General features: G+C 51.5%; 1 protein-coding gene across 1 annotated transcript in view; it reads left to right on the forward strand.

The window, feature by feature from the left end:
- Positions 1-11,378, forward strand: part of ATP5MF (ATP synthase membrane subunit f) — a 29,108-nt gene extending 17,730 nt beyond the window's left edge. The window contains exons 3-4 of the mRNA XM_075319064.1: positions 9,880-9,996; positions 11,288-11,378. Coding sequence (XP_075175179.1) covers positions 9,880-9,996; positions 11,288-11,316 — 146 coding nt within the window. The 3' untranslated portion in view covers positions 11,317-11,378. The remainder of the gene's footprint in view (positions 1-9,879; positions 9,997-11,287) is intronic.
- Positions 11,379-12,692: the final 1,314 nt, after the last annotated feature.

Raw genomic sequence — 12,692 nt, forward strand, 5'->3', positions numbered from 1 at the left:
CTTCTCAACAAGCATGTCCGGGTGCGGCATTTTCGCATGGAGTCTCTGCGATCAGCCATTGCCTCTATGACCCAAGGGGAGTTCCTGGCGTCCATCGACATCAGAGATGCCTATCTACATGTGCCAATCGCAGTGTCACATCAGCGTTGGTTACGTTTTGCGATAGGAGAGGATCATTTCCAATTCGTGGCTCTCCCCTTCGGGTTAGCCACGGCCCCTCGGGTATTCACCAAGGTCATGGCGGCAGTGATTGCGGTCCTGCACCTCCAGGGGTTAGCAGTGCTTCCTTATCTGGACGACCTTCTGGTCAAGGGTACATCCAGCGCAGACTGTCAGCGGAGTGTTTCGCTCACTCTCGCCACCCTAGCCCAATTCGGGTGGATTGTCAATCTTCCCAAATCCACTCTGACTCCGACCCAGAGTCTCACGTACCTAGGGATGCAGTTCGAGACTTGCCGGCACTTGTGAAGTTGCCCTTAGACAAACAGATGTCACTCCGGGTGGCGGTGCGCTCTCTCCTGAGGCCCCACCATTATACCCTCAGGTGTCTGATGCAGGTGCTGGGTCAAATGGTGGCGTCCATGGAGGCGGTTCCCTTTGCCCAGTTCCATCTGCGTCCTCTGCAGCTGGACATTCTCCGCTGTTGGGACAAGCGGCCTTCCTCCTTACAGAGGTTAGTGGCTCTGTCGCCACGCACCAGGAGCTCTCTTCAGTGGTGGCTTCGACCCCTCTCCCTGTCCCAAGGGCGCTCCTTCCTGACTCCGTCCTGGGTGATTCTCACCACGGATGCCAGCCTATCCGGCTGGGGAGCGGTACATTTCCACCACAGAGCACAGGGCACTTGGACTCCGTCCGAGTCAGCCCTTTCAATCAATGTGCTGGAAACCAGAGCTGTGCTTCTAGCTCTCCTAGCCTTTCACCACCTGTTGGCGGGCAGGCACATTCGAGTCCAGTCAGACAACGCGACATGGGTTGCCTACATCAATCACCAAGGCGGGACACGCAGCCGCCTGGCAATGTTGGAGGTCCAACGCATTCTTCAATGGGCGGAGGACTCCAAGTCCACCATATCCGCAGTCCACATCCCTGGCGTAGAAAACTGGGAGGCAGATTATCTCAGCCGTCAATCCGTAGACGGTGGCGAGTGGTCCCTGCACCCGGCAGTGTTTCAGTCAATCTGCCGCAAGTGGGGCACTCCGGACGTGGACCTAATGGCATCCCGTCACAACAACAAGGTTCCGGTTTACGTGGCTCGCTCCCACGATCCTCAGGCCTTCGCCGCGGACGCTCTGGTTCAAGACTGGTCCCAGTTTCGTCTGTCCTACGTGTTTCCCCCTCTAGCTCTCTTGCCCAGAGTCCTGCGCAAGATCAGAATGGAGGGCCGTCGAGTCATCCTCATTGCACCGGACTGGCCCAGGCGAGCTTGGTATCCGGACCTGCTCCAACTGTCCGTGGAGATGCCGTGGCATCTTCCGGACCGTCCAGACCTGCTCTCGCAAGGTCCATTTTTCCGCCCGAATTCTGCGGCACTCAAATTGACGGCGTGGCTCTTGAGTCCTGGATTTTGACGGCTTCTGGTATTCCTCCTGAAGTCATCTCCACTATGACTCGGGCCCGTAAGTCTTCCTCCGTCAAGATCTATCACAGGACTTGGAAAATGTTCCTGTCCTGGTGTCGCTCTTCCGGCCATTCTCCTTGGCCATTCTCGTTGCCGACCCTTCTGTCTTTTTTACAGTCCGGTCTGCAGCTAGGACTGTCCCTCAACTCTCTCAAGGGACAAGTCTCAGCTCTATCAGTGCTGTTCCAGCGGCGTCTCGCCCGGCTGGCTCAGGTCCGCACCTTCATGCAAGGTGCGTCTCACATCATTCCACCTTATCGGTGGCCCTTGGATCCCTGGGACCTTAACTTGGTCCTCACGGTATTGCAGAAACCCCCTTTCGAGCTCCTTAGGGAGGTTTCTTTGTATCGTCTTTCTCAAAAGGTGGCCTTTCTAGTTGCCATAACTTCTCTCAGGAGAGTCTCTGATTTGGCTGCGCTCTCCTCGGAGTCACCTTTTTTGGTTTTTCACCAAGACAAGGTAGTTCTCCGTCCGACCCCGGACTTTCTTCCTAAGGTGGTCTCTCCCTTCCACCTTAACCAGGATATTTCCTTGCCTTCCTTCTGTCTGGCCCCTGTTCATCGCTTTGAGAAAGCGCTGCATACTCTAGATCTGGTGCGTGCTCTCCGGATCTGTGTGTCTCGCACCGCTGCGCTTAGGCGGTGCACCTCTCTTTTTGTGCTAACCACAGGGCGGCGCAAGGGTCTCTCTGCTTATAAGCCGACCTTGGCCCGTTGGATTAGATCGACCATTTCGGACGCCTACCAGAGTACTCAGGTGCCTCCCCCGCCGGGGATCAAAGCACACTCGACCAGAGCTGTCGGTGCCTCTTGGGCTTTTAGGCACCAGGCTACGGCTCAACAAGTCTGTCAGGCTGCCACTTGGACTAGCCTGCATACCTTTTCGAAGCACTACCAAGTGCATGCTCATGCTTCGGCAGATGCGAGCTTGGGCAGACGCATCCTTCAGGCGGCTGTCGCCCACTTGTGAAGTTAGGCTCCGCCTATTTCTTAGTTTTTTCTGTTTATTCCCACCCAGGGACAGCTTTGGAACGTCCCATGGTCTGGGTCTCCCAAAGGAACGATAAAGAAAAAGAGAATTTTGTTACTTACCGTAAATTCTTTTTCTTATAGTTCCGTATTGGGAGACCCAGCACCCTCCCTGTTGCCTGTTGGCAATTTTCTTGTTCCGCGTGTTATCACCGGCTGTTGTCGTGGACAGAGTCTCCGGTTGTTCCGGCTTTTGCTATGTTCTACTTGTGGGTGGCTATTCTCCTTCAGCTTTTGCACTAAACTGGCTGGGTCTGCTCACCAGGGGCTGTATAAGCTCAGGGTGAGGAGCTACACTTTTAAGTGTAGTACTTTGTGTCCTCCGGAGGCAGAAGCTAAACACCCATGGTCTGGGTCTCCCAATACGGAACTATAAGAAACATAATTTACGGTAAGTAAACAAAATTCTCTTTTCTTTGTCGCTCCATTGGGAGACCCAGACAATTGGGTGTATAGCTTCTGCCTCCGGAGGCCACACAAAGTATTACACTTAAAAGTGTAAAGCCCCTCCCCTTCTGCCTATACACCCCCCGTGCATCACGGGCTCCTCAGTTTTTAAGCTTTGTGCGAAGGAGGCTGACATCCACGCATAGCTCCACATCTTAGTCAGCAGCAGCTGCTGACTATGTCGGATGGAAGAAAAGAGGGCCCATAACAGGGCCCCCAGCATGCTCCCTTCTCACCCCACTCTGGTCGGCGGTGTTGTTAAGGTTGAGGTACCCATTGCGGGTACATAGGCAGGAGCCACATGCTGTTTTCCTTCCCCATCCCTTAAGGGCTCTGGGTGAAGTGGGATCCTAATCGGTCTCCAGGCACGGGGACCGTGCTCCCTCCGCAGCCCCTGGGGAATCTGCTGGACAGGAGCCGGGTATCGTCAGGGACAAGGCCCTGCTACTGTGAGGTACTCTGTGTCCCCTTGGGGGACCGCGCATGGAGCGCTTGTGCCATACACACTGCAGCACTGCTGGGTGTGTTAGTGCGCCGGGGACTACCGCGCCGACCGCGCTTATTTGCCGGCCGCGCTTATAACTTTAGTCCCCGGCTTTTGCGGCCTAGTATCGCATATTCCCGCCCCCAGGCCTGCCAGTCAGGGGAAGGGCGGGACGCTGCACAGGACGTCAGCGCTGAGGGCTGGAGCATACTTTGTATCCTCCTCCCCCCTCACTCAGCACAGTGGGGCACCAGATTCCCGCACTTTCTAGGGCACGCCCACGGCCCCCTCCTCCCCACAGAACGCCGGCAGCCATTCCTGTCAGCACTTCTGACGCTGGAGAGGAGAGACAACACGGCTCTGGGAGGCCCAGGCAGGGAATCTGGTGATCACACAACCGCTTTGAGCGGTCGGTAAGTAGCACCTGAGGTGCTGGCCCCACTGAGTGCCGAAGTGTACATATATATATATATATATATATATATATATATATATATATATATATATATATATATATATATATATATATATATATATATATATATATATATATATATATATATATATATATACTTATATGCTATACATTTACACTGTACGGTCGCACTGTTGATTTTTGGCTATATACCCTCCTGGATTGTACTCAGAGGAGACAACAGCATGTCGTCCGCAAAAAGCAAGGGTGCCAAAGCACAGGCTTACTTTGCAACCTGTACCTCATGTGCGGCTATACTACCGGCAGGTTCCACCGACCCTCATTGTGTGCAATGCTCGGCCCCTGTGGCACTTACTCAGCCGGAGTCTCTGCTACTGGTGGCCCAGGTGGAACCACCTGCTACCACTGTCCAGGTGACAGGGACGGAGTTTGCAGTATTTGCTGACAAACTGTCTGAGAGTATGGATAAATGGTCTGCTAAGATACTAGAAGCCTTACAGTCCAGACCGGTGACTCAGGCCCCGGGCACTGTTGAATCATTGACCCCAGGCCCCCCTCAGTTGGAGCAGCAAGGAGGACTCTCTGGATGATGAAACGGAGATAGCAGATCAGGATTCTGATCCTGAGGCCGCTCTCAACCTAGATACACCTGAAGGTGACGCCATAGTGACTGACCTTATAGCGACCATCAATCAGGTGTTGGATATTTCTCCCCCAGCTCCTCCAATTGAGGAGTCAGCTTCTCAGCAGGAGAAATTCCGTTTCAGGTTTACCAAGCGTACAATGAGTACGTTTCTGGATCACTCTGACTTCAGAGAGGCAGTCCAGAAACACCGAGCTTGTCCAGATAAGCGTTTTTCCAAGCGCCTTAAGGATACACGTTATCCCTTCCCCCCCCTGACGTTGTCAAGGGCTGGGCTCAGTGTCCCAAGGTGGATCCTCCAGTCTCCAGACTGGCGGCTAGATCCATAGTTGCAGTGGAAGATGGGGCTTCACTCAAAGATGCCACTGACAGACAGATGGAGCTCTGGTTGAAATCCATCTATGAAGCTATCGGTGCGTCTTTTGCTCCAGCATTCGCAGCCGTATGGGCACTCCAAGCTATCTCAGCTTGTCATGCGCAGATAAATGCAGTCACACGTACGTCTGCTCCGCAAGTGGTGTCCTTAACCTCTCAGGCGTCGGCGTTTGCGTCCTACGCCATTAATGCTGTCCTGGACTCTGCGAGCCGTACGGCGGTAGCATCCGCCAATTCGGTGGCAGTCCGCAGGGCCATGTGGCTACGTGAATGGAAGGCAGACTCTGCTTCCAAAAAGTTCTTAACCGCTTTGCCATTTTCTGGCGACCGCCTGTTTGGTGAGCGATTGGATGAAATCATTAAACAATCCAAGGGAAAGGACTCATCCTTACCCCAGTCCAAACCTAACAGACCTCAACAACGGAAGGTACAATCTAGGTTTCGGTCCTTTCGGTCCGCGGGCAGGTCTCAATTCTCCTCGTCCAAAAGGCCTCAGAAGGATCAGAGGAACTCCGATTCATGGCGGTCTAAGTCACGTCCTAAAAAGACCGCCGGAGGAACCGCTCCCAAAGCGGCCTCCTCATGACTTTCGGCCTCCTCACACCACATCCTCGGTCGGTGGCAGGCTTTCCCGCTTTTGCGACGCCTGGCTGCCACAGGTAAAAGACCGTTGGGTGAGAGACATTCTGTCTCACGGTTACAGGATAGAGTTCAGCTCTCGTCCTCCGACTCGATTCTTCAGAACATCTCCGCCCCCCGAGCGAGCCGATGCTCTTCTTCAGGCGGTGTGCACTCTGAAGGCAGAAGGAGTGGTGATCCCTGTTCCTCTTCAGCAACAGGGTCACGGTTTTTACTCCAACTTGTTCGTGGTGCCGAAAAAGGACGGATCCTTCCGTCCTGTTCTGGACCTAAAACTGCTCAACAAACACGTAAAAACCAGGCGGTTCCGGATGGAATCGCTCCGCTCCGTCATCGCCTCAATGTCCCAAGGAGATTTCCTAGCATCAATCGACATCAAAGATGCTTATCTCCACGTACCGATTGCTCCAGAGCATCAGCGCTTCCTGCATTTCGCCATAGGGGACGAACACCTTCAGTTCGTGGCACTGCCTTTCGGCCTGGCGACAGCCCCACGGGTCTTCACCAAGGTCATGGCAACAGTAGTAGCAGTTCTGCACTCTCAGGGACACTCGGTGATCCCTTACTTAGACGATCTGCTTGTCAAGGCACCCTCTCAAGTGGCATGCCAACACAGCCTGAACATTGCTCTGGAGACTCTCCAGAGTTTCGGGTGGATCATCAATTTTCCAAAGTCAAATCTGACACCGGCCCAATCACTGACATATCTTGGCATGGAGTTTCATACTCTCTCAGCGATAGTGAAGCTTCCGCTGGACAAACAGCGTTCACTACTGACAGGGGTGCAATCTCTCCTTCAAGGTCAGTCACACCCCCTGAGGCGCCTCATGCACTTCCTAGGGAAGATGGTAGCAGCAATGGAGGCAGTTCCTTTTGCGCAGTTTCATCTGCGTCCACTTCAATGGGACATTCTCCGCAAATGGGACAGGAAGTCGACGTCCCTCGACAGGAACGTCTCCCTTTCTCGGGCAGCCAAGGCTTCCCTTCAGTGGTGGCTTCTTCCCACTTCTCTGTCGAAGGGGAAATCCTTCCTGCCCCCATCCTGGGCTGTGGTCACGACGGACGCGAGCCTGTCAGGGTGGGGAGCGGTCTTTCTCCACCACAGGGCTCAGGGTACTTGGACTCAGCCAGAGTCCTCCCTTCAGATCAATGTTCTGGAGATAAGGGCAGTGTATCTTGCCCTAAAGGCGTTCCAGCCGTGGCTGGAAGGCAAGCAGATCCGAATTCAGTCGGACAACTCCACAGCGGTGGCATACATCAACCACCAAGGCGGAACACGCAGTCGGCAAGCCTTCCAGGAAGTCCGGCGGATTTTGCTATGGGTGGAAGCCACAGCCTCCACCATATCCGCAGTTCACATTGCGGGCATAGAAAACTGGGAAGCAGACTTTCTCAGTCGCCAGGGCATGGACGCAGGGGAATGGTCCCTTCACCCGGACGTGTTTCAGGAGATCTGTTGCCGCTGGGGGAAGCCGGACGTCAACCTAATGGCGTCCCGGCACAACAACAAGGTCCCGACATTCATGGCACGGTCTCAAGATCACAGAGCTCTGGCGGCAGACGCCTTAGTTCAGGATTGGTCGCAGTTTCAACTCCCTTATGTGTTTCCTCCTCTGGCACTGTTGCCCAGAGTGTTACGCAAGATCAGGTCCGACTGCCGCCGCGCCATCCTCGTCGCTCCAGACTGGCCGAGGAGGTCGTGGTACCCGGATCTGTGGCATCTCACGGTGGGCCAACCGTGGGCACTACCAGACCGACCAGACTTGCTGTCTCAAGGGCCGTTTTTCCATCTGAATTCTGCGGCCCTCAACCTGACTGTGTGGCCATTGAGTCCTGGCTCCTAGCGTCTTCAGGGTTATCTCAAGAGGTCATTGCCACTATGAGACAGGCTAGGAAACCAACGTCCGCCAAGATCTACCACAGGACGTGGAGGATATTCTTATCTTGGTGCTCTGATCAGGGTTTTTCTCCCTGGCCATTTGCCTTGCCCACTTTTCTTTCCTTCCTTCAATCTGGACTGGAAAAGGGTTTGTCGCTCGGCTCCCTTAAGGGACAAGTCTCAGCGCTCTCTGTGTTTTTTCAGAAGCGCCTAGCCAGACTTCCACAGGTACGCACGTTCCTGCAGGGGGTTTGTCACATAGTCCCTCCTTACAAGCGGCCGTTAGAACCCTGGGATCTGAACAGGGTGCTGATGGCTCTTCAGAAACCACCTTTCGAGCCAATGAAGGATATTTCTCTCTCACGCCTTTCGCACAAAGTGGTCTTCCTAGTAGCAGTCACATCACTTCGGAGAGTGTCTGAGCTAGCAGCGCTGTCATGCAAAGCCCCTTTCCTGGTGTTTCACCAGGACAAGGTGGTTCTGCGTCCGGTTCCGGAATTTCTCCCTAAGGTGGTATCCCTTTTTCATCTCAATCAGGATATCTCCTTACCCTCTTTTTGTCCTCATCCAGTTCACCAATGTGAAAGGGATTTGCACTTGTTAGATCTGGTGAGAGCACTCAGACTTTACATTTCTCGTACGGCGCCCCTGCGCCGCTCAGATGCACTCTTTGTCCTTGTCGCTGGCCAGCGTAAAGGGTCACAGGCTTCCAAATCAACCCTGGCTCGGTGGATCAAGGAACCAATTCTCGAAGCTTACCGATCTTCTGGGCTTCCGGTTCCCTCAGGGCTGAAGGCCCATTCTACCAGAGCCGTGGGTGCGTCCTGGGCTTTGCGGCACCAGGCTACGGCTCAGCAGGTGTGTCAGGCAGCTACCTGGTCGAGCCTGCACACTTTCACGAAACACTATCAGGTGCATACCTATGCTTCGGCAGATGCCAGCCTAGGTAGGCGAGTCCTTCAGGCGGCGGTTGCCCACCTGTAGGAAGGGGCCGTTTTACGGCTCTATTACGAGGTTTTACTTTACCCACCCAGGGACTGCTTTTGGACGTCCCAATTGTCTGGGTCTCCCAATGGAGCGACAAAGAAGAAGGGAATTTTGTTTACTTACCGTAAATTCCTTTTCTTCTAGCTCCAATTGGGAGACCCAGCACCCGCCCCTGTTCCCTTCGGGCTGTTGTTCTTTGTGTACACATGTTGTTCATGTTGAATGGTTTCAGTTCTCCGAAATTCCTTCGGATTGAATTTACTTTAAACCAATTTATAACTTTTCCTCCTTCTTGCTTTTGCACCAAAACTGAGGAGCCCGTGATGCACGGGGGGTGTATAGGCAGAGGGGAGGGGCTTTACACTTTTAAGTGTAATGCTTTGTGTGGCCTCCGGAGGCAGAAGCTATACACCCAATTGTCTGGGTCTCCCAATTGGAGCTAGAAGAAAAGGAATTTACGGTAAGTAAACAAAATTCCCTTCTTTTTCCGGTACGTGTCACATTGACAGTCCGTGTGACACCCGTGCTGCTGGAGAAAAATAGACATGTCTCTGTGTGGAACACAAGGACACACATATGCTCCACACGGTCCATGGAGAAACACGCATGTGTGCACAAACCCATTGATTTTCATGGAGACACGGGCACGCGTAGACCCAATACGTGTGAAAAAGGACGTCGCACATACCGAAGACACGGATGTGTGAAGGGGGCCTTAAAGAGTATATTCGGGACTTAAAAAAAAAAAAAAAAAAAAAAAAAAGGTTGTTGCTACATACATGCGTTTTGTGTCCGACACCACCGGCATAGAGCATTCATAGGTCATTCCTGCCGGCAATACAATGGCTTCATTAACAGCATGGGGGCTTCTTTTCTGCTCTGCTCTGTAGATGAGGTGGGACTGCTGACATCACGCTGATTGACAGGCGGCTCTCTCCTGCCTAACTGGGGGAGTCGGCTGTCAATCAGCATGATGTCGATCTTCCCGCCCTGTCAGTAGAGAGGATAAGTCTCCGCTATGTTGTGACGCTGGCGGAAGCAGCTGAATGGCCGGCAGGAGCAGTTTGTGGCCGCCCCTTGTTGGTAAAGAACAGCGCCAGGACAACAGGCAGGTTACAACTTCACCTGCCTGTTAGCGCTTGGGTACTTTTTTTTTTTTTTTTGAACAACCCCTTTTAAATTAGGAAGATTAAGAAATGTAATGATGTTTGGTGAAAAGCAATTATATAAGAAAATTGATGACCAGAACAGATGATGCCGTATAGTTTCATGACCATCCCTGCTAGAAGCTACAAAGTGGCCACCTTCTCTAAACCGCTTTGTCTTTGTTTCTTATTACGTAGGTCATGACCGATATTATAACAAGTATGTGAATGTGAAGAAGGGAGGAATCGGAGGAGTAGCCATGGTGCTTGTGTCGTATATAATCCTGAGCTACACCTGGGAGTACGATCACATCAGTAAGTGCGGGGGACACTCGTCACTGACCACAGCCTCCTACAGTGCACCAAGTGTATCCTGCAGGTTCTGATAATCTGGCACATCTGTAGACTGTCTAGTCTAAGTTAACGCCACATATCATATGGGTTTCACGGTGGCTCAGTGGTTAGCACTGCAGTCTGTAAGCGCTGTTGAAAAACAACACTTTAAAAACAATTAAAACCATAAATGCATCAGAACATAAACATTCACCATAATAGGTACAGGCAAAAAAGACACCCCCCCCCCCCCCTTATATTGTGTACCCAATGTGATAAATGCAATTGCCATGTACCAATAAAGCGCAAATATAATACATATAGACATTGTAGCCGAATGTTGATGTCCCAATGTATTTATGGTTTTGGTGTTTTTTCAGTGTGCTCCCTCTATATGCAGTACTTTTTCCCTTCTCACTTTATTGTCCTAGCCCTGTTTCTGCGTTAGGGAGCTCCCCCAGTATTACTTTTCTTATATTTAGCTGTGCGCCCCCTTCCATTGTCTTGAGCATACTATTTAGTGGGCCTGTGTCATTTAAAATTGATTTTTGTTTATAAATTTGCCGCATCTTATTTTTGAAGACTCTCTCGTGAAGTTTTTTTTCCATTATATCTGTGTGTATGTAGTGTAGTCTGAGTGTGATAATCTCATCACCACCTGCTTCTCTGGGGTCTAGCACCTTTCTGCTCCTCTTCGCAGTGACATCAATGCCGTTCAGATACTCGCACTGCTCTGTATGACCTGGAAGTTAATCTTACACTGGAAGTCTATGGAGCGGTAGAATGCGGTTTCATAGACTTCCATAGTAAGACATTTCTGGTTCATGGAAAGGGTGATCCAGTGAGTCCAAATAGTTTTTATCAGAGAATTGTTGCAATTCTACCTGCTACTGCCTGCAGCAATGTGGCACTGCATTTAGAAAATGTAGTAACTTTTATTTTAATTATGTATTGTCACCATATTCATCAGCGCTTGCAAACACGGGGGGAACATACAAAGTGCTTGCAGATGTTGTCCCTGGTGGGCTCTGACTCCCTTTGCCATTACTGATCAGCTGATACCGCTGCTCGCTACTTGGGCTGAGCTGTTACACTAGGAAATGCTAAAGGGTCTGTGTTCTCTAGAGTGGTGGGATGGAAGTGCATGGTTTGGGGTGGGGGGTGGGGTGGGGGGGCAGACATTAGTTCCCCACTGATCTAGTATTTATTTATGACCTCTTTTAATCTAACACGATAAAGCATCTTATTAACATTTCTCTTGTTTCTCTTCTAGAGCACGATCGCTGGAGAAAGTACCACTGATCACAGGTGTCCTCGCATAGTACCCAAGACACTGTTCTGTAATAAATCTGTCTAGTAACACAGCTGTGGATGTGTGCTCCTTTCTGTACAGAAGGCCTAATCTTCATTCTTTTGGCACATAACCTACATTTCAGGTTACATTCAGCATATAGTCTGTTATTTTATAGACTACCTCCACTGTGAAAAGAAAAATGATCACATTGCAGTACAATCACTTTTCTACATTTTTATTTGCTGTCAATCTGCTGCACGGCCATCAATGTCTGGGCTGCAGACTGTACTGGATTACACAGCGTCCTGGTGTACAGGAGAAATGGCCTTAGAAACTTACAAGGTTTGCCCCCGTACTGAAGATGATAGCCGAGAATGGCTAGCAGGGTTGGCTTAGTGCAGTTTGTAGCACAGATCTTGGCTGGTTTGTGCTGGGGAAAAAAAAAGTTTAAGGCAATGTGCAGATGTTGCAAATTTGGTTGCAGACAATCTGCACTCCAAGCCTCCGTGTTCTGACAGGAAAAATACTGCAGAAAAACATGCATTCTGATTTTTTTATTTTTTTTTCCCTTCATTGCTTTCGATGGTAAAAAAAAAAAGCAGAATGAATTGACATTTTGCAGATTTTTTTTCCTGCAATAAAACCTGCAAGGAAAAATCCTGTGTATGTGCAAAGCACTTCAGAATTCTCAGACTTTGCTGGCATCAGGATTTCTTTGTCGCTCTATTGGGAGACCCAGACAATTGGGTGTATAGGCTATGCCTCCGGAGGCAGCACAAAGTATTACACTCAAAAGTGTTAAGCCCCTCCCCTTCTGCCTATACACCCCCGTGCTCCCACGGGCTCCTCAGTTTTTATGCTTTGTGCGAAGGAGGCAGACATGCACAGCACAGCTCCACAGATTGGTCAGCAGCAGCTGCTGACCAGGTCGGATGGAAGAAAAGTGGGCCCATATAGGGCCCCCAGCATGCTCCCTTCTCACCCCACTCTTGTCGGCGGTGTTGTTAAGGTTGAGGTATCCATTGCGGGTACGGAGGCTGGAGCCCACATGCTGCTTTCCTTCCCCATCCCCCTCAGGGCTCTGGGTGAAGTGGGATCCTATCGGTCTCCAGGCACTGAGACCGTGCTTCATCCACAACTCCTGTGGAGACTGCTGGATAGGAGCCGGGTTCCGTTCAGGGACATGGCCCTGCATCTTGAAGGTACTCTGTATCCCTGTAGGGACCGCGCACGGCAACACCTCAGCTTTGCTGGGTGTGCTAGTGCACCGGGGACCGCGGCGCTGACCGGGTCTATATGTGCCATTACACACTCAGCGTCGCTGAGTGTGTTTATATGTAGGGGCTACCGCGCTAACCGCCGCTGCCATGTGAAACTGCGGCGC

The sequence above is a fragment of the Anomaloglossus baeobatrachus genome, chromosome 7 (genome assembly GCF_048569485.1).
Source record: "Anomaloglossus baeobatrachus isolate aAnoBae1 chromosome 7, aAnoBae1.hap1, whole genome shotgun sequence".
Classification (NCBI taxonomy): Eukaryota; Metazoa; Chordata; class Amphibia; order Anura; family Aromobatidae; genus Anomaloglossus; species Anomaloglossus baeobatrachus.